General features: G+C 41.7%; 1 protein-coding gene across 6 annotated transcripts in view; it reads left to right on the plus strand.

The window, feature by feature from the left end:
• Positions 1–23,185, plus strand: part of LOC137352469 (WD repeat-containing protein 72-like) — a 279,396-nt gene that overhangs the window by 160,241 nt on the left and 95,970 nt on the right. For all 6 annotated transcript variants that reach the window (XM_068017967.1, XM_068017963.1, XM_068017966.1 and 3 more), the window contains 4 exons: positions 2,215–3,059; positions 15,753–15,838; positions 18,902–18,996; positions 19,087–19,276. In XM_068017967.1, the coding sequence (XP_067874068.1) occupies positions 2,215–3,059; positions 15,753–15,838; positions 18,902–18,996; positions 19,087–19,276 (1,216 nt within the window). The remainder of the gene's footprint in view (positions 1–2,214; positions 3,060–15,752; positions 15,839–18,901; positions 18,997–19,086; positions 19,277–23,185) is intronic.

The following is a 23,185-nucleotide window of genomic DNA, read 5'->3' on the forward strand; positions in this document are numbered from 1 at the left end:
CCCATCCAGATGAGGTGAGCAACTTTCAGTGACAAATAGCCTTGGGGTTTGACCTCATGACCTTTAAATTGGAAATTGAGCTTATGAACCAGCAGAGGTCAATACCTATTTTTTTTTCCTGGTCTGTATTATAATTATAGTCTTTCCTCAAATATTCTCCGGAACATTTCAAACTCCAAACATATACCTGCAGCATTTATTACTGCACTTTACAAGGGTGTAAAATTGCTTATTTTTGATTTAATAATTAAACAGTATCGTTCTGTTTTTCATGGACTTGACTATTGCATCAGTGAGTGACACATTTATTTAAATATTAGATCTTTGAAGAAAAAGTCTTAAAATCTGTTGTAATTTTTAAGGTAATAATTTGGTCATTTAAGGAACCAGATTTGCTGTCAAATGTTTTGAACAATGGTGTTTCATGTAAATGTCTGAAATTGATGTAACTGAGCTCAAGGAATTTGGCATTTTGCCACAGGCAAGCCCAGAGCACCAATATTTATCAGCGATAATGAACTGCCAAATTGTGTAAAATTTTTTTTATTCATTCATGAGATGTGGGCGTCGCTGGCTAGGCCAGCATTTATTGCCCATCCCTAATTGCCCTTGAGAAGGTGGTGGTGAGCTGCCTTTTTGAACCGCTGCAGTCCATGTGGAATAGGTACACCCACAGTGCTGTTAGGAAGGGAGTTCCAGGATTTTGACCCAGCGACAGTGAAGGAACGGCGATACAGTTCCAAGTCAGGATGGTGTGTGACTTGGAGGGGAACTAGCAGGTGGTGGTGTTCCCATGCATTTGCTGCCCTTGTCCTTCTAGGTGGTAGAGGTCGTGGGTTTGGACAGTGCTGTCTCAGGAGCCTTGGTGTGTTGTTGCAGTGCATCTTGTAGATGGTACACCCTGCTGACACTGTGCGTCGGTGGTGGAGGGAGTGAATGTTTGTGGATGGGATGCCAATTAAGCGGGCTGCTTTGTCCTGGATGGTGTCGAGCTTCTTGAGTGTTGTTGGAGCTGCACCCATCCAAGCAAGTGGAGAGTATTCCATCACGCTCCTGACTTGTGCCTTGTGTAATCAAGACAAACTTTTCTTTCTTAAGAGCATTACTTGAATTAAGCTTTAAACTGTTTATGCCGTTATTATGCTTGCCTTGTTGCTTTGGGCTTTCCAGTGCCTTTTTCACTACTCAGGTTCATTAGTGGCTTCTTTGGTTAAAAGGGTTGTGGTTAATTATGATCTGAGCACAATGGTAATGTTTCTACAAGCGATGGCTCATACAAGCTCAGTAGCGAAGGAAGCTGCTAGCCATTGTTTCAGCGTAGCTGGAGGGAAGGTGTGTGCATATGTTGAAAAGCTGACAGCAGAGCTGACTGCAGAACAGCATCTGTGCCAATTGTTAGCTTCCAGCGTACGATCACAAAGAGAACAAGCGTGGCTTAAAAAGTTCATGTCAATTTATATACAAACATTAGAACACGTGCTATAGGGTGCAAATTACTTGGGCAGCAAAAGCACATGAATGCTTTATGTAAATAAAAGCAAAATACTGCGGATGCTGGAAATGCTTTATGTGTTCGTATGACATTCCTGTGTCCAGTGCATTAATGTATCAACCCATTATTTTAACCAATTACATCTCTGTTAAAATAGTGGGCAGATAATATGATGAATTTAAGTGTTCCTTTGTTATACTCGCCAACAGTTAGTTCTACCCATCTTCCTTTTCGTGCTTTTTTCTCTTCCCTCTTTTGTAACACCCCCTGAAAGCCCTGACTTCTTGCCAGAGTACAATACTACAGGGTATCTTACCCAAGTGGCTATTATTAACCCTTGACATTGAATATTTGCACATCACTGAACTGCGAGGAACATCAGAACTTAAACTGATCCTGCCCTCACACCACATCCACAAGCATACATTTTCAGCAAAGGTTGCTGTGTAGTGATTAGGATCAGGAGTGCTGGCTGATTATTTATTTAATATTTTTAACTCTCACTAATCCAGGGGCATTGCAGCTACTTGTAACACCTCTGGCTGAAACCAACTAATTCAGTGCTGATTAGAGTTCGAATGTGGGGCACCTCTGCTCATCGAGGGTGCTCTTTTCATGTGTTTTTCACACTTCCTTCACAAACCTACAGTGACACTGCATGCTTAGTGACTATTTATTGTGAATTCATCTCAATAACCACTATTTTTGCTTTTAAATTGCAGTTCGCATTTTCAGACCCAATTCTGCATCCATTCACTGTGCTACCTGTGAAGACAAAATGGAATGATAGCACCATCCATGTTTTACTGTTTGACGTCAGCACCATATGTGAACAGCTGCTCTCATATCAAGAGAAAGAGCCCAAATTACAAAATCCTGTTCAAAGCCATGAGACGTTAAAGAGACTAACTAATGTTGATGGCAAAAAACCACCAATGTCCTTAAAAAGAAACAAGACAACAGCAGCTCCGTGTCAGGCAAATGGTTCAGTAAAAGATTTAGTCCGTGAACATTTATTTTACAGTGAGAATAATGCAAGTGGACTTGCAAGGGAAGGTGCTGGAATTAGCAAACAAAAAGCTAAACCCAAGGGTACTAAAAAGGTTACAACATCAGCAGTGAAAAAAATGGATGTTAATATGGCCTCAGACGCAGCTAAGTTACTGATTTCCTGTCTCTTTCCCTGGGGTGTGGATAGAGATCTGGATGAACTCTGCATGAAGCATCTGGGTATGTTTGAGCCTCGCTGTCCAGTATCGTTTGGCCTTTTGTCACAGGATGATTACTTGTCTCTCCTTTTACCGGGATGGTATCAAGTCAATCGAGAGGTGACAAAGGACTATGTATTCTGCAGCAAGATATCAAATAAAGTTGTGGAACTTGCAAAACAAGTCTCAAATATTACCCAAGCTTGCACTGTCTCTGCGGAGGAGACTTTGAATGATGAAGCAGATGGAAACTTTCAGTCAGAAATGACATCCTATTTGCTTTCTGTCATCTTGTTAGTCAACATACAGATGAGAATGCCTTTTCTGTCCAAGGGGAATGAAACGCATAATACAATGAGGTAAGAACAGTAGAGTTCACTAATCTAACAATACAACAAAAATGTGATTAATTCTTAGCCCTTGCCTATCGTAAAGCATTTTTTGATGTAGCATATTTGCAAGTGTAGTCCTGCTAATAGATGAGAACTCGATTAGAAAATGCCGCAAATTACTCCTTGCTAATTCATTTTGGTACTTAATCATTATTGTTGTAGATATCGATACCACTTTAATTAAAGGTGATTGGGGATATTTCCCTAAAAGGTGTCTTCACCAGTGAAAAGAATGCAGTGTGTATTAATTGTTTTGTACTTTTTTTAAATAAAAAAAAATGTAGAATAGTATCAATAAATGTATCCTTCTATTCAGTTCTTTTGTCTTTAGGGTTAATCTGCAGTTGTCCATCAGTAAAATTACTGCAATGAATAAATCTTTCTAATATTCAAAACGCACAAAAGATTATAGGGCCTTTATACAGCCTCTTAGATTTTCATAGTTCTTTCAAATGTTAGTAAGACATAAACAACATTTCTGACAAAGGACTGCATGGCTTAATGCTCTTATCTGCTCTTAGTAAATGTAATAACCATTCAATAACAGCGTAGTAAAAAATGTAATGTTCTTCCGGGCTCACTAAAATTTAAACAATTTTGAAAATTCAATTGGCCTCCCCCCCCCCAAACCATAATTTTTCAAGTACTTTATAAGTTTAAAAAAATATATAGCTACAGCCATAAAATTCACCAGGTGATTCCCCTGTCATCTTATTTCCTGCTGGGAACCATACTCAATGAGAGCACAGATCAGTGAAGGTGCACTACAGTATTGTAGCCCTAACACCATCCTACACTCCTTTCAAGAGTATGTCCCCACTGGGGGGCATAGGATCATGGAACTAGCTCTACAGCCTGGGTATGATGTTGGGACTTTGTAGGGTTCAGAGGACATCATTTAAACCCTGAGATGATAATGGCTGGAAATTACTCTTGCGTGCATATAATATTTTTCGAGTATCAATCAATCTCCCATGGTGTTAGATATGGGGAGTCAAGAACTACTGTAATCTTCAGGTTAAGGGCAAGGGCATCAGGGCCTGTTGATGTACAATGTTTATTTTTCCATTATAAATTACTGTGTGTCCATACCTATCATGAGAATGGCCCACATAAAGGTGTCACGCTATAATGAAGCACCACCTTTGTGGGAGGCTGTTTGTTAAGTTTATTTGGACAGTTTCTATTATGATGGAAAATTGCACGCAGGTCATAGAATCATAGAATGGTTACAGCACAGACTGTGTTAGCTCTCTGCAACAGCAACTCACCTAGACACATTCCCCTGCCTTTTCCCCATAGCCCTGCAATTATTTCTTTTCAGATAATTGTCCAGTTCTCTTTGAAGGCCTCGATTGAATCTGCCTCCACCACACTCTCAGGCAGTGCATTCCAGATTCCAACCACTCGCTGCATAAAAAAGCTTTTCCTCATGTCGCTGTTGCTTCTTTTGCTAATCACCTTAAATCGGTGTCCTTTGCTTTTGGATCCTTCAGCTAATGGGAACAGTTTCTCCCTATCTACTGTGTCCAGACCCCTCATGATTTTGAACACATCTGTCAAATCTCCTCTTAATCTTCTCTTCTCCATGGAGAACAGCTTCTCCAACCTATCCACGTAACTGAAGTTCCTCATCCCTGGAACCAGTCTCGTGAATCTTTTCTGCACCCTCTCTAAAGCTTCAACATCCTTCTGAAAGTGTGGTATTTTTAAAAATTTGGATATCAAGTCAGTCACAAGATCTAGCTAACCACTCAGATCAACTTACATCAGTCAGACATTTGTTGTTACGAACAATCCTTTATTTTTTTCTGTGATGTCACAGTTGACATCACAGGCTATTCTGTAAAGTTGGTGTGAATAACATTTCTGTTGAAGAATGAATGACTAATATCTAATTTCTGCAAGTTTAACTTGCACTGATCTACAGTTTATTGCCATGATAATTAATCTGTATGCACCACATTCTTTCATTAAATACAAGTATGGGGCTGAATTTTACACCGCCTCAGCGGGTTGGATGGTGGCGTGTAGGCGGTGTAAAATTGAGCAGAAGGCTCCGGGAGGCCTACCCGCCCCGCTTTCGCCTCCGGCAAAGTTTACAGCGTCGGGCGGGGGGTGGGTAACGGCCCGCCTGCCCAAGGCCAATCAAGGCCCTTAAATGGCCACTTAACGGCCACTTAAGGGCCCTCGCCCGCCTCCACGGGTATTTTACCCGTGGCAGGTGGGCGTGCTGGGGACGCAAAAGGCTGCCCAGCGATAGCTGCTGGCTTTTCCGCGCCCTGGGAGGGGGGGCACGGCAATCAGGCACAGGGTACCCGATTGAGGGCCGCCCCCACCTTCCAACCCACCCACTGGACCCAAGACGCCCCCCCACCCCCCAAACAACCACTCCAGCCTCACCAAGAAAGGACTGATCCCCCTGGTGAGGCATGCCCCTACTTATCTTCCCTGCTGGATCCATGGCTTCGGCTGAGCTGCAGTCCCAGCAGTGGCCACTGCGCAGCTCACTAAGGCGGGATCTCCTCCCTCAAGTGGGTGGAAGTCCTGCCTCGGGACAATTGAAGCCCGGGGACCCGTAAAATGCGGGACGGATCCCCGGGCTAGGCGGAAACGGGTTTGCCACCGACTTTCACGTCGCGGGCGAATTCCCATCCACCTAAGGTAAAATTCAGCCCATGTTGTCTGTAGTTTTAGTAGCAAGCTAGTTATTTGCATATAGAATTTCTAAAAGTGTTAGTAACAGCTGAGGAAATGTTGTGATTGGCAATCTGCCAATGAGCTTTCTCCTCAATTCACGCAAAATCTGTAGTGAGCAGATTGCAACGTTTGAAAGAGCTTGTAGCTCGATTACACCCTGCCTATTTATATTCATATCTGATATAAAAGCTCAAAATGTTGAGAAGTATTTATAATCTTAACAAATGTTTATCACCAAGATAATAAGTTGGCTACCTGTCAGTAAATAGCAACCTTGTTGATGGTTTAATAGTTATGAAATCTGCCTTCTATTTTGACACATACTGATATATGTCATGATAGACCTATTATTTCATATAGACAGGTATTTCGCAAAGCAATTGGGGAAGGTGGTAGAATGGTGGTACATTTACTACACATTAGGAGGCAACAAGGGTGATATTTAACTGGAACGCACGCCAAGTGGACAATATATTGGGATCGTACTATGCCTGCTCAATGGCTCCGACAAGAGTACCTCAGTTTTAATACTTTTAATAAGCTTCCTGCCTGTTTCAGGCGGGAGCACTAGCTGGACATTTTGAATGCTGCCACATTGACTGCCAAAAGTCCATGCAACTCAATCAGTAGGTGTTTTCTCCCCCCAATTTTGCACTGTTTTCCAATGTAAACGGATCAGGTGGCAATTCAAAATCAACCCTTCTCCCCCACTTCTTTATTCTGGGACTGCTCAAAATGTTGAGAAGTATTTATAATCTTAACAAATGTTTATCACCAAGATAATAAGTTGGCTACCTGTCAGTAAATAGCAAAGGTTCATGAATTATCATGGGTAGAAATTTTGGGAGAAAATATTTTTTGCCCATTTTTTTCTCACACTAGAACACACAAGCTTACATGGTGAACCGTTGCAACGTCAGAAGCTTTAAGATGCACAACTTATTGTGAAATCTGAAAGTACCTGCAGCAATGCTATTTAGCTGGTTAAACAGCTACTTAACTGGTATAAATAGTGCTATATTGGAGGAGTGCAGAACATCAGGGAGAAATGGAAGGAAAGTGCAGAGGATGAAAACCATGATTTGCCAAAAAAGATCTCCAGGTCATATTCATGATGTGACAGCAAGGTGAACTGATATGAAAATTTTATAAAACCCATAACCAGAGGGTCAAGCAGGTGTTGGTGAGGGGTGGGGGGGGGGGAGTCAATCCTCTGTCTTCAAACATTAGTTAATGTACCTGCTGAAGCCGGAAGGTGGTGGTTAACTTGAAAAATGCCAAGAATGCTAAATAAATGGTGAAAAAATGTATTACTTCACATATGGAGGCTGTCGTATTACAGCGAACTAAGTATTCCTAAAATAAGATATCAGACAGGTTTGCTGGAATACCTTAGTATATTGAAATTGAGTTGGTCCAGGAACTCTGCTGTAGTTGTAACACAAAGCAGGAGCAATGAAGATGGTTGTGAATTCATACCATAGACCAAGGAAGAATAACCTAGAAAGATGCAGCTAAAACAGTTCAAAGACTGGCATTATTCACATTTACTGTTGACATTTGAAATGCACTGTCACCTCACATACATTCTGTGGGCAAGATACCATCATATTTCGGGACCTTTGACTCGTTGGCCATAATAATTTTTTGTTTTAACCTGTAATTTCCTTTTGATATAGGCCTGGATTTTGTAGTGGTAGTAATGGCAAAACTGTCAACATTCGCTGTCATTACTCCACTGAAACTGACAGCAACTTTGGGAGTCCGCACATGCGCAAAATAGCACGGAAATCCAGATTCCAGAAATCCAGAATTGGTGATTCTCCTGCAGAGGGTGCCCTGTTGGGGTCGCCCGGAGTGCAATCCCTAAGCAATCAGCGAATTCATGAAAACTTCCACTTTTATGCTGTTGGTCTCACTGTAAGAACGCTTGAAAATGTTGCACCTTGGTGAATGAGGAGTAACTGCGTTTGTAATCATTGTTAAATACCCTTACTGCCCCTGAAAGCCAATTTTATATTTGTGGAATGTCAAATTTCTCCATTATGATAATATCCACATTAAAAAACAAACAAATCTTCAAGTTTTAGCTTCTGTCTTAGTCCAAACATAATCATTTATTTTGCTGAAGTAAAAGTGAAGGATAATTAGTGCTTTTAACTCACTGATTTGCTGTCTATGAGAATCCTTCAGTGTAATTGGCTGCTTACCCTGCTTGCTGACATCACTGCGCTGGACACCTGGAGATCCCCTTGACTTCACACCAAATTTAAACTGCCATCTGGAAAAGGGAAAACCATGTCACAGAGATCACTAGATCTTAATGAGCAGTTTTCTTCAAGGTCAGTGTTGAATGGTATTGTTTCAACGCTGATCCTAAAAGTCAGCCTATTAAGTCAGATTCTATATTATAAAGATTAATTTCCAAACTTCCAACGTTGTTTTTTAGTTTGATAAAGATAAATGCTGGAGCTGCTGGAAAAAGGTGACTAAGTATTTTGATTAGCTCTCCTACAACAACAATAACAACAACAACAAACAGCAGCTTAGTACTTTTAATGTAATAAAATGGCCCAAGGCGCTTCACAGGAGCATTATAAAACAAAGTATGACACCAAGCCACAAAAGGAAATATTGGGTCAGATGACCAAAAACTTGGTCAAAGAGGTAAGGAGTGTCTTAAAGGAAGAAAGTGAGGTAGAGAGTGGAGAGTGCTGTAGGGAGGGTGTTCCCGTGCTTGGGGCCTAGGCCCCTGTGGCCACCAATGGAGGAGTGATTAAAATCAGGGTTTCACAAGAGGCCAGAAAGCTTGTGGATCAGCTGTCAAACTGTTATCTGCATCAGTTGAAACAATGGTGGGGGAGAATCATTGATAGAATGACTCCCTTTTCACTTAGCAGGGCCTGGGTTGAACAGTTTGTGTAGGTGCCAAGTTTCTGATCTGGGGTGGCTGGTTTGATTGCCAGTTCAACTGGACAATCCCTGGACACAGAAAACTGGGTACAGGTCAGAGGTCAAGACTTTAGTTTCCTATCAAGCTAGTAAAGCACACAGAGAGTCTGGAACTGCAGTGGTTCAAGAAAGCAGCTCACCACCACCTTCTTAAGGTCAATTAGGGATGGACAACAAGGGGGTTAACTTATCAAGAATGGCTAAACAGGTTAGGCCTTTATTCATTAGAGTTTAGAAGAATGAGGGGTGATCTTATTGAAAGGTACAAGATTCTGAGGGGGCTTGACAGGGTAGATGTTGAGAAGATGTCCCCACTAGTGGAGAAATCTCAAATTAAAGGACATGGTTAAGGGGACACTCATTTAAAACTGAGATGTGAAGGAATTTCTTCTCTCAGGGTAGTGAATGTCTAGAATTCTCTACCCCAGAGAGTTGTGTAGGCTAAACCACTGAAAGCATTTAAAGAGGGTGCAGAGAGATTTTTGAAATATCGGGGAGTAGAGGGCTATGAGGAGCTGGCATGAAAGAGGAGTTGAGGTCTGGGGCAGATCAACCATGATCTTATTGAGTGGCAGGGCAGGCTTGAGGGGTTGAATGGCCTATTCCTGCTCCTGTTTCTTATGTTCTTAAATGCTGGCCTTGCCAGTGACACTCACATCCTATGGAACAAATTTTTTTTTAAAATCTGGTGAGCAAGTCAGGTACAGGGCAGCAAGGGCTTTCTACTTAAGCTTGGTGCCCACCAGATTCAGAGAAATTACTGGTCAGGAAAGTGTATTTAACACGCTAACGGAGATCGTGTGCTTTTGTTAGTTTCCATGTTGCAGGGAATGTTAGAAGTTAGTTTAGAATTCATGTAAGTATTACTCTTTTAATTCATGCAGTATATGTAAAATAAATCAGCCTGTTAATTTATTCTTGGCTTCATCCTAGTGAGGATTTATCAGCCCACTTTCTGGAAGAGCACATACGAGATTACAGTATCCTGTTCATATGACAAGGGGATTTCATTGTAACAACCCCATGCTATGGTATGACTAGATATTATGCAGATCTCTGACACTGTGCTGGATCCTAAAATGCATAACACAAAATATCACTTTTACTTCTCAAATGAAAAACGTATGAATGCACAAAAATAACAAACAGGAAAAGACCTGTGGTTAATCAAGCCTGTCCCATACTGTCTATGGTGCAAGTTAGGCACAGCCTGATCTTGTTCTGCACTACTTCCAACCCCCTCCCATCAACTAGCCATGCAACCTTCATCCCTCTGGGAAAGACAAAGAAACAGAGGAAAAACCCAGGCTCAATTTAACCGAGAGTGGGGGGCAACTCTAGGAAATTTCCCTCCAACCACCAAAAGCAATCAAACAAGTTCCTAGAGACCACAGTGAGTGGGAGTCACTTCCCCTATATCCCACTTACCTTCTATATGTAGTGCTGTTGGTTATTGTCAGGAACTTGTCCAGGTTGCTCTTGAATGTTTGTTACCAAATGTGCTTGAGTGTAGCTGTGTAGAAGGTTTTGACAGACCAAACTCCGTACCTGTTTAAAATCATATAATGGCAGTCAGTGGATGCAAAACAGTATATGCATACATGACATGCAGATGGGAGAGAGACACAAGCTGAATGAGAAGAACATACCTTGCTTCATGCAGCCAAAATCACATGCTTTACCTGTGCAATCGATTATTTTTCAGCTTCTGTGAATCAATGAAAGTCTATTTTCTGTGCAACCACAACATGGTAATGTAATTACCTGTACTTATGGCTTGCCCTTTTCTCGATACAGAAAGACCAGAACTATAGGAGAAACTCCTTGGGAAGGAGCTGCATCACAACAATGCACCCACCTAAAACAGGCAGCAGCCCAGAAAATTATTTCAGAAGGCATCATATATTTCGAAGAAGAATGACAGGATGAGTCAATGCCCAGGGTTGCGGTGGTAGATGCTGAAGAATTGCCAGCAGCTTCCCATTGGAAGCTTAGGATCACCGCAGTCCCTGCTAAATTCCTCCATCATCAGATTTCCCTGGGCTATCAATGTAATGGAGGCTACTTCAGCCTCACTAATTAGTTCACCAGTAACTTACCTTCTTGCAGAGCATGATGCAAATACTTGGCACACAGTTGGGCGATGTCTTGCGGCAAGGGTTTATTGACTGCAGACTGCCATTGAATACCACCATTGGCAACTTCAGAGGAAACATTACAGGCAGCAAGCACAGTCCAAGTATCCAACTGATATCATTGAAGATTATTGTCCACATTCTGTAGAATCAACGTGCTTGAGTTCAGACTTCAGAGAACCATGGGTAAGTGATTCAGAGACATCATGGCAGTCCTTCAGTCCATGATTGAGCAAATCATTGAGTGACATTAGGACTCTGCCTCCAGCTGCAGCACGTGGGTTAATACACAGGAATAAGCGGATAGCTCTCAACTTGCTGACCGTCCCTTGTCTGCAGCAGGCTCCAACGTAGTGACAGTAGGAGCTGGTAAGCGGCAAGGAGGTCCCTACTGATGCAATAGGACAGGCTATTCCTGATGTAGATGCGGAATATTTAGGGTGTTCAACCCATGGAGGCAGGCGCCCAGCTGTGTCACGAGCATGTTCTGCGACCTCTTGGAATCTTTCGTACCACTTCTTCCAGGAGTCTATCCGGTAGGAATAGTATTGTAGGAACACCACAAAGCATGAGTGCGCATATGACAAGGAGGAGGCACAGCGTCACATCACATTAAAGAAGCAACACACCTTCGTTATTACTTTCAATAAAGTTGGAACACATCATTTTAAACTTTGATATAGTTTGTTTTTCAGATCCATAATGGTCAGGTTGGTTCCAAAAAAAAAAACATGTAAAGGCAGGCCTCAAGAAGGACTACTCTGACTGAGCTTGCAGAATCTGTGTTGCTCTCTGCAGTGGCTGTTCTGCTTCTGCTAATTACTTGTCATCCTCCTCACCTTGTTGGTTCTCATTTAGAAATAGACATATGCCTCTCCACAGTGATGCAATGCAGCAGGAAGCAAACCACTAGCATTCTTCCAACGTTATTATTGGAATGAAATTGTGCTGTGGTTTAACAAATTTATAGAATATTCCTTTGCCGATATTTTAACAGAAGTGTTAACTTGTTTGCAGGAAGGAAGGAGTTTATTACCTTCCGTTTAATCAACGCATGCATAAAGTCACCTGTAAAAATCTCTCCTGGGTTGGTGTTGCTTGTTTGGGGTTTTGGGTTCAAACCTGTGTTTTTGATGGGGATGGGAATTGGGGTGGTCGAGGGTGCTGCTATTTTGTGCTCATGATGTGTTCGAAGCCTTTATTTGAGATGGTACACATCTCCGATCATTTATTGTGTACACTTTCCTGATTCAGTTAATGAAATATACTCCTGAGCAGTAAATTCACATACCGGCTGTGTAACTATCGTGCTGTAATGCTCAAGGTTCAGGACTACTTTATTAAGTTAGTGTCTTGTTCAACAAATCAAATTCAAGTCAAACATTGCATCCAGTGGTCATATATCATTTATTTTTCACCAACTTCCTCTTCCGGATCCCTCCTCTTCCCTTCTGAATGCGATGACTCCTTCCTGAGTGCCAAGTCACCTCTAGAGTCTCATCCAAGAGACCATTTATTCAGATGTGAGGCAGGAAACAGAATTTGGCATCGTTTCTGGGTCCCAAACCCGATCCCAGGCGGAAACAATCATTGACCCACGAGGTTGCTGGGGATGTCTCCTTAACTGGCATTGAAACGAGCTCTGCACCCAATTAGATGCCGCGGGGGTGGGAAGGAGGTGGGACTGCTCAAGTGCGGGCCCAATTTACAGACTGTGGTAGCCATTACTGTGGCTTATACTCAGGATCACCCCCCCCCCCCCAATTGTGTTTAGCAGCCGATGCCCCCTCGATGCCAGGAGGGTGACGACCCCCTGCACTGCCCACGATCTTAACTGGCCTTCGTAATGGATCGCGGAATCTTGTGGCCGCCTTCCCTTACCCAGGAACGGCGTCAGGAAACTGGAACGCCAGCCAATGCTGATATTTTCAACCCACGCCCACCTCTGTTCTTGCCCGTGGCGGGAGCCAAAAATTCAACCCGTGTCCTTGATGGTGAATGTCAGCAGGTGATCAGGGTGGGCATCACCGCAAGTACCAATCTTATTTGATGTCCACATGTGTGCATTTCAACCAGGATCAGTGGGCAGTGATCTGGAGCGAGATTCTGGACTGCTTTTCAGCTCCCTGACCTAGGCTGCTGAGGCTAATTGGAGCTTTCCTACTGCAAGCCGCTGTTGAGAACAGCTAACTCAACATATCCATGCATTTAATCATGTAATTGGTTAATCTGAAAACAAAAGTGCGATTTCAAGGCTAATTATTTAAAGCGCTAAGTAGACTGGGTGTATGCTACAGATATGGGTTACACTCAAGTTAGGCAAAACAGCAACTTCTGCATAAAATCAGATCCCAGGACTGTAAATAATCACCTTTATCCAAACCATGGCAGTAAATCTATATCAGTAACTGCAAGCCAGAAGCTTTTAAGAATGACTAATAATTTAATAAACATTTCTAACTTTTAGATAAATGGTTTCTTTGCAGCAAAATTATCTTAAATCATAATATGAGAGAGGAATTTAATATTTAGTAAAGTGCTGCTTTTAAAGGGCTGAGCCTAAACTAACAAGCCAGGCTGCTGTCTTATCAAAGGCCACCTTAAGGTTTCTGCAGTGTTTACTATCTGATGGACTCAAAGCTCTAAGGCTGTGTAGGATAATCTGAAAATAAACAGTGCCTCTGTATTTGATAGCAATGTGTAAAGCTGTTGGTGGGGCAAATCGATTTTTGAGTGGCATTGAAAAATTCAGTGATTCTTGTCGGCAAATATTCCATTAAGCAACATCAGTTCCCATGTCTATGTTTTTGCTGCTTTGCCAACCATTTTTGTACTTGGCATCTGAAGTTATAAAGAATCTGTATGTTTATTGGAAATGATCCATTTACTTTTTGTAATGGCTAAGTGTTTTTTAAATTAATTTTCACTCATACCACATATTCCTTCTTTAATTATGAAAGTTAAAATTTCAAGCCATCTGTCATTGATGTCAGAAATTAACAATGCTTTGCAGGGGTGCAGGAAATATCACCGACTTCCTAGAGAATAAATGATATGCAGTACACCCAGATGTCGATGAATCTGCTGTCTATTTCCAACAACTGCGCTGCCACTTTGCTAAATTGCGAATAAATACAATTGGTTGTTTCACAAGTATTTATTATTTGTAATGAAAATATAAAATTCTGGAAAAGTACAGCAGGACATTCAAGTTGTCTGTTTTATTTATTTATTTAGAGATACAGCACTGAAACAGGCCCTTCAGCCCACCGAGTCTGTGCTGACCAAGAACCACCCATTTATACTAACCCTACAGTAATCCCATATTCCCTACCACCTACCTACACTAGGGGCAATATCACCTGCAAGTCTTTGGCTGTGGGAGGAAACCGGAGCACCCGGCAGAAAGGGAGAACTTGCAAACTCCGCACAGGCAGTACCCAGAACTGAACCCGGGTCCCTGGAGCTGTGAGGCTGTGGTGCTAACCACTGCGCCACCCTCTATCAAAATGCATTTATTTGTCACTCAGGTTACTTACCTGCATAAAATGTTATTGTGTTGCAAAACACCTCAGTGCATAAAATTAGTTGTTGATGACTATCTTATTTGTATGTTCTAACATAGCTCTTTCTGATGTATGGTAGGTCTTAAGCTGTACGATCATTTTGTTTTTGATATTTTTGATTTGAGGCTTACTAATGATCCAGCATCAAATGATGAAAAGCCAAGTATGGGAAGTAATCTCCGTGTAATACATTAGTTGTAGTGAAATCATAACTCCTCTATAATTCATTACTGTTTCGCCACACCTACTGCACAGAAAATACTTGCTGTCTGAGTTTGTTTTGATTGGAGCTTCACCGTCAGAAGCTCAGAGCTGGCTTACAAAAGCTCCATTTTGTTGCCTGTTTAACTTGACCGTTCTGAACAAGTTGCCCAATTAATCAGTCTAATTGACTGATGGTCTAATTGCAACAATGATTCAGTGCTTACTAGTGTGAAGATATTCTCATGCTCAAGCTGATCTAGTATGAACAAGTGCTTTAAAAACTGTTTCCATAATCTGTGCTGTGCAAACTATTGTACATTACCTCCATGAAAAAACGAGTATCTCCTTGTAACATTTTGCTTCGTGGTACTTGCAGCTAACATTCCTGCTGGTGGCAAACAGTGAGCATGTGAGCAGCATTCAAAATGATTGTGCAGAGATGTGGCTTTGCATCCTGTCTGTCGCTAGCACTGTGTGTGTTGGGGAGGGAGGTTCTATTTTAAGGTCAAGGGTTTCAATTCTAACATGATGTATTCAGAAAATAGACTGTATTGCCTCCTAAAACCAATACATTTTCACAGCTACGTTCCCCCGCCCACTTCCAATGTGGTGGGCCTGTGAATAAAAGTAGCAAAATAAACTGCACTGCTCAGGTCAGATCCTGACACTTCAAAGAAAAACCTACTGTTCAATTTCAAGCTGAAATATGGAATATTTATAATTTTTATCTAGTGGTGGGGGAGACCTCGGAATACAAAACACTTGAGAAAGATTGAAAATATTCTATTCGGCCAGTGTAATCGCAGAATTTCTGTTTGAGTGAACTGAGTGCTGTGAAGTTGGTAACTTAATGGCATATGCTGTGCGGTTTTCAGCCCTGCATAAAAAAAATAATTGTCTGGCACAGTTTGCAGCAGTTAAATGCTGAATTTTCTTTGCATTTGTGTTGATGAATAAAATATTTACGTAACTCTAAAGTGAGTGTATTCTTTAGAATAAAATAAGAAACTGCCTTTGTGATGTTAGCAGTCCTCAAAATGTGAAAGGGTTTAAGTAGATCTCACCCTTCCATTGGTAACTAGCAATGTGTTACTATTCCGCAGACAGCAGAAAGCCGATTGCCCGAGAGGTAAAGGAGGGGATGCATCCCAGCCATCAGTCCCTGCATTTTCTGAAGAAGTGATGCAAAGTAAGTGTTGATCCTTGGAAAAGAAATAGGAAACAACTTTCCACGAGAAAAATCCTGAAACTGACACTTTAGAGTAAAATGTTACATTTGTTGGAATAAGATCTTTGACGCTTTCCAAACATGTTCATCCCTTATTTGCTTAATGTTTTCTTTTTGTTTAATAACGTGCATCTTTCAAAATTTAAAATTGTACATTAGTAATGAATGCCGACAGAGCTAAGCGCTGCAACAACAAATGAGTCAGATCTAAGCTCTGCAGTCCTGCCACATTCAGTCGTGAATGGTGGTGGACAATTAAACAACTAACCGGAGGAGGAGGCTCCACAAATATCCCCATCCTCAATGAAGGCAGAGCCCAGCATATCAGTGCAAAAGACAAGGCTGAAGTAGAGATCTGCTCAGGTCGGGAAAAAGGAACCCGACCCGAACCCGACTGAACCACAGCGGACCCGAGCCCGACCCGAGTCTGTTCAATTTAGCCCCGGGCCCGACCTGACCATCCCTTTACTTACCTTGCTGACACCGAACCTCCAGGAAGCTGCAGCGCATGTGTGATGACGTCATAGTGACGTCACTCGCTCACTGCGCAGACTCAGTTTCGTCACGGACTCCCAGCTCAGGTAAGTTTTTAAAAAAAATTTCAATACTTACCAGCAGAGCACTTACTGTGTGTGTCCCGCCCGACCCGAACTGACTCGACCTGGACTCTGCCCGACCCGACCTGAACATGAGACATGTCGTCGAGTCCTGTCGGGTTCGGGTTGGGTAGCAAGCCTCTAGGCTGAAGCATTTGCAGCCATCTTCAGTCAGAAGTGCTGAGTGGATGATCCACATCTCGGCCTCTTCTTGAGATGCCCAGCGTCTCAGATGCCAGCCTTCAGCCAATTTGATTCATTCTAAATGAGATCAAGAAATGGCTGAATGCACTGGATACAGCAAAGGCTATGGGCCCTGACAACATCCCAGCAATTGTACTGAAGACTTGTGCTACAGAACTAGCCGCACCTCTAGCCAAGCTGCTCCAGTACAGCTACAATATTGGCATCTACCTGACAATGTGGAAAATAGCCCAGGTATGTCCTTTCCACAAAAAGCAGGGCAAATCCAATCCTGCCAATTACCATTCCATCAGTCTACTCTCGATCATCAGCAAAGTAATGGAAGGTGTCATCAACAGTGCTATCAAGTGGCACTTACTCAGCAATAACCTGCTCAACAATGCTCAGTTTGGGTTCTGCCAGGGCCATGTGGCTCCAGACCTCATTTCAGCCTTGGTCAAAACATGAGCAAACTGGCTGAATTCCAGAGGTGAGGCAAGAATGACTGCTGTTGACAACAGCATTTGACCGAGTGCGGCATCAAGGAGCCCTAGCAAAATTGAAGTCAATGGGAATTGGGGGAAAACTCTCCACTGGTTGAAGTCATACCTAGCATAAATGAAGTTGGTGGTTGTTGTTGGAGGCCAATTCTCTCAGTCCTAGGACAGTGCTACAGGAGTTCCTCAGGGTAGTGTCCTAGGCCCAACCATCTTCAGCTGCTTCATCAATGACCTTCCCTCCATCATAAGGTCAGAAATGGGGATGTTTGCTGATGATTGCACAGTGTTTAATACCATTCACAACTCCTCAGATACTGAAGCAACCTGTGCCCGCATGCAGCAAGACCTGGACAACATTCAGGCTTGGGCTAATAGGTGGCAAGTAACAGTTGTGTCACGCAAGTGCCAGGCAATGACCATCTCCAACAAGAGGGAATCTAACCATCTCTCCTTGACATTCAATGGCATTACCACCATCAACATCCTGGGGTTATCATTGACCTGAAACTTAACTGGACCAGCCATCTAAATACTGTGCCTATAAGAGCAGGTCAGAGGCTGGGAATTCTGTGGTGAGTAACTCATCTCCTGACTCTCCAAACCCTGTCCACATCTACAAGGCACAAGTCCGGAGTGTGATGGAATATTCTCCATTTTCCTGGATGAGTGCAGCTGCAAGAACACTCAAGAAGCTCGACACCATCCAGGACAAAGCAGCCGTTAATTGGCATCCCATCCACCACCTTAAATATTCACTCGCTCATACCATCTACAAGATGCAGTGCAGCAACTTGCCAAAGCACCTTGCAAACCCACAATCTCCACCACCTAGCAGAACAAAGAGACCATCCTGACTTGGAACTTTATCACTGTTTATTCCCTTCTGCTGGGTCAAAATCCTGGAACTCCCTCCCTAACATTACTGTGGGTGTACCTACACCACTTGGACTGCAGCGGTTTAAGTAGCTGGCTCAGCATTACCTTCTCAAAGGCAGTTAAAGATAAGCTCCTCTTTCTATTCTAATCAAGGCATTATCTTGTTTAGCCATGATCACTGCCCACTGACCCTCCTGCAAGACGTCGATATCTGATGAGGGAACTGTCTAGCTTTGATGCTTCCTCTTCAAGCTCACATTTGAAAAGTGGCCACTTGTGCTGCTGCTGGCAACGATTGTTGTTATTTTCTATTGATGAGTTTCCTCTCCTTTATCTCCTTCCTGCTCTTCTGAGGGTGTTGATTCCTGGTCAGGAAAGGCTTCACAGGCAATGGACTGCCTCTGGTACTTTAATCAAATGGTCATTCTTTGTGTGTGAACCTGGATTGTGAGTGTTGGTAAAATATTTCACTGAGCTTGATCCTTTGTGCACCTGATATCGAGAGAGAGGGAGATGCTGGGTGTATCTGGATAATGATCAGAAGTGGCTGATTTTACCTCTCCTAATTCAGGACCATGAAGGCCAATTGTCACACCTGTACTAGCACCATAGCTGAAAGTGCCAAAATTCAATATCAGTCAGGAATTGAACCTTGGACCTTCTGGTCTGCTGTACTCAGTTGTGTGCCCTTATACCAACTGAGCCATTGGAAAACTATTTTCTGTATTTTTAAATGAATATTAGCACAATTGTTGAAAGTGCTGCTATTTGTAACAGAACAGGGGCTAATATATCTGTATCACAGATAATTGCTGTATAAACATTCAAATGATTTCCAAATATTGAAACTTCATTTTCTCCTCTCATAGACCGAATGTTTTCTTTGTCCTGGGGCTTAAACAAAGAAAAGAACTTTGATACCATTACAAACTTGATTGCTAGTTGGCAAGTTCAATCGGTGGAGGTAAGCAATTGCAGTCGACAATGCGTATAAATTTGCTGATTATTTTTAGGTATGTATTAACGCACATTTCTGGTCAAACGTTTTTGACAGCTGTTAGAAGCAATACAAGCCATGTTACTAGCAGAAGTTCAGAGGGTTTTGAGAGCTTTGAGAAAGAAACCGATCAGTAGTCAACCAGTGATCAGAGCGCAGAATGGCAACAGCGAGACACAGACAGTTCCACAGATTGAACAAATAGAGTTACAAGAGACACAACAAAATACAAGCACAGTCATGCCTAGTAAGTGGAAACATACAAGGTTTGATTTTTTTTTGTGGTAATATTTGTAATTCTGTATTGTATATCTGATTTTTCACATTTTAATTTTTAGATAACATTTATAGATACCTTTATTTCAACATTTAGATATTCATTTCACTCAATCCCACGTAATGCTTGCACAGTCCATTCTGTGACCAACTTCTGGTGTTTGGGTGGTTTTGTATGAGAGGAGGCTGGAATGATTCATTAGCTGTGAATGTGTGGATCATCTATTTTAAATACATCACACTATGATTACTGTGGTTCGTGAAGGGGAAAAGGTTGGAATGACAGAAATCTAATTTGCATGTAGCAGACCAATGCTGGGTGATTTTCAATAACCTTTAGTTCTACTTTGAAGACCTTTATGAATGTACAACACAGAACATCACCTCAAGTTCGAAAACAAAAAATGAGGAAAATAATTGTGTGTATTTAGCTCCTGATCACAGTCTCAAAATATATTCTAATTCAAATTCTAACTCAGCAGCATGGCTTTACTATCTCTTTACTACATTTGGAGGATAAGACGTCCCAATTCATTCATATTCATCATCAGTTTAGTAAAACCATTGGTTTTTATAAATTTAATAGAATTTAAAGTGTTAATGATTTCAGTGGCCCAAGCTATTTTGCTCAATTAGAACCATGCATTTGTCAAAGTACGGCGAACTGTTTAAATATGACGAAATGCAGTTTCATTTTCTGTGCCTGGGCTCCCTCTCCCTACCACCTCCAACTCCCACCCCCCCAAGAAATGTGCAGGATGCTTCTGAACTGGATGCAGGGGTCCAGTTATTCTGCATAGTAACAAGAGTCAACCATTTAGCCCCTCGAGCCTGTTTCACCATTCAGTTATATCTTGACTGATCTATATCTCAACTCCGTTTATCTGCCTTGCCCCCAAATAAATTGAGGGGAATAATGAACTTTACAGTTACTGTAGCGCATTGAGCCGGTGGTGTAGTGGTAATATCACTGAACTAGTAATCCAGAGGCCCAGGCTAATGCCCTAGGGACACTGGTTCAAATCACACCACAGCAGCTGATGGAATTGCAATTCCATTAATAAATAAATTTGATTGATTAATAAAAATCTGGAATTGAAAGCTAGTCTCAGTTTCATGGCACAATTACTATCATCGATTCTCGTAAAAGAAAAACAACCCATCTGGTTCACTAATGTCCTTTAGGGAAGGAAATCTGCTGTCCTTACCTGGTCTGACCTACATGTGACTCCAGACCCACAGCAATGTGGTTGACTTTTAGCTGCCCTTTGAAATGGCCTAGCAAGCTGCTCAGTTGTCAAGGGCAATTAGGAATGGGCAACAAATGCTGGCTTTGCCAACATCTCATGAAAGAATAAAAAAGAAAAAAAAAAGCAAGTGGGATAGCTGGCTGGAAAATCTAAAGGAAAAGAGTGAATTCTTAGAAAAACTCCGTCTTGATGGCAACTTGAGTCTTCTAAGTCTGCATCTGTGAATATTAGGCTCCTAAGACTAAGGATTTGCATAGCCTCAGATAATTATTTATTTTTGTTTGATGGTAAAAGATTACCAAAGTCCATTTCAAGTTAATGTTTTGTTACACAAGTCACAATGCATACTAGCTGCTTTAGAATATATCGGGATGGTAGTTGCATTGAATAATTTCTTCTGGCACATCCTTAAAATCAAATTACAAATTATCATCCTCCATTTTTTGGCACTATTGAAGATAGGTAAAAGTTAGCATGGGGTATTTTGGCATAGACTTCCTTAACTTGCGTTGATTTTGTAGGTCCTGTCTGTCACTTTGTCTCTTTCAGTTGGCTTTTGTAACATGTTGTAGAAAATAATTCCTCAATAGGTGAACATGGTTCAGTCTATAGACAATCTCCATCAAAAAGAATTGAGCCTGGCCTGTGATTGATTCATGTGTGCAGGGGTGGGTCCAGGGGTGGATCATGCAGTATTTAGGAGACTTCCACAAGCAAAAGTCTTAAAGGAAGACTATCCTTGTGATTATCCTGTACTTGGCGTGAAGGATCTGTTCTTAAGTATTTGGGGGATAAACTACATATCAGAAATTGGAAGACCTTCATTTGTAATACCAGCAATATGTGTTTCAGAATTTCAGAAAGTACGATGAAGTCCTAGTGTGTTTAAAACCTAAAATTAAGAATCACTTTGATATTTTTCCCATAGTTTGCAGCAGCTGATTGATGCTGACAGTGCTCTGGTAATCATTCTGCACCTTCCATAGATAGAGGTAGAAGGTGTCTTTTCACTGATCTGTTCAGTTGCTCGCTGGTTGGTGTTATCCAGCTGACTGCAATTAGAGTTCCACACCATAAAGATGTCATCTTAAAATGAATGCAATGATTTATGGCTAGTCTGGATTGGTGTTCTGGGTTCGATTAAGCTTTTATTAGGATATTAAAGAAACTCAGTTGGATAAGCAGCTGGGACAAGTTGTGTTGACAATAAACATAAAAGTTTTACATTCCAGAGTGAGAGAATTTATATTGTGAAGTTTACAAGAGAAGCCATTGTTGTAGCTAATAAATGTAGGAATTGGGTTAACAGAATGCATGTAAAAGGGGACTGTAATTACACAGTGTTACATATGAATCAATAGCATCTATAGCAAAAGAATAGCAATGGGAGTAATTTAAACTCTTTTGTTCATAATCCTTTGCATGTCTGAGAATCTAAAGATTAATCCTACTAAAAGAAGTAAAATATTTAGAGGCTTCTATTTCAGGTTCATGGCACTTGAGCACAGCTTGGGCGTTTGGGGACTGTGTTAATGCTGCTGTATCCCTCTCCAAACAGAGCTGCTCATCAAATCCACAACATTTAAAATCAACCAAGCAAGGTATTTTCTGATGGACCTGTTAAAAAAGATCAGTCTAAGAACAGAGCTCTCTGGTCGGCTGAGTTTGAATGTGTGAAACTGACGAGAGTGACAGTTTCAGCTGGGATGGTGCATTCATATTCGGAATTCGCATTCATTTACTGTGTAGCGTTGCAATTTTTTTTCTTCCCCAATTAGCAAAATATACAGCCAAAGGATGTATACACCCTGTTTCTTGTGAATTTATTTACATATCTATATGATATATAGATTTATATGCATATGTGCATGTGTATATAATATGCTCAAAGCCTAATGTCAACTAAAATTTTATCAGAAGCAATTAGCTTGAGTACAGCACCAACCTCAAAAGAATTTGGCGAGTTAGATTGGACTGGACTGTCAGCATGCGTTAACCATAGTTCTGAATACTTGTAAAATGACAAATAAATCTATCCTTGGACAATACTAGACCTGAAGTGGGAGAAATAATGAAACCAAGCATGTTTTCATTTTTTTTAATTTAGATTTTTTGGTGATTTTTTTGCTCTTCAAAGTGAAGGCTGTCAGTGCTGGGGAATGGAATACTTTTCTTCTTTTGGCATCCAATGTCAGCATTCAGCAGTCACAGATCAGGTACAGCACAACCAGCTGTAGAGTATAGCTCCCTGTGCTCTGCCCCAACAATGTACCTTAACCTCAACCTCATTAAAACACCCCCGACTGCACTACTTGTGACATTTTCACTTCATACGCCAGCCATCCTTATGACCTCTCTGAGTGAGATTGCCAATTAGAGATGGATTGTGGGCAGTTTTGTGCTGTGGGCTTACATCCGCAAGCAACTGGGCTGAAACTGCCCAAACTCCCTTCTCCTGAGACCCTCGCAGGCTGTGAAGAAATGAGACTTTCATCCCATTAGTCTGGGTTGGACTTGAGCCCGATTCCCAGAGGTAAAGCAACAGTGTGCTAAACCGCTGTGCCATCTAATCCCCCTTTCTGTTCCATTGACTGGCACGATAAATTCTGGCCTGGCTTTGAATTGAGCAT

This window comes from Heterodontus francisci, chromosome 38 (assembly GCF_036365525.1).
Source record: "Heterodontus francisci isolate sHetFra1 chromosome 38, sHetFra1.hap1, whole genome shotgun sequence".
Taxonomy (NCBI): domain Eukaryota; kingdom Metazoa; phylum Chordata; class Chondrichthyes; order Heterodontiformes; family Heterodontidae; genus Heterodontus; species Heterodontus francisci.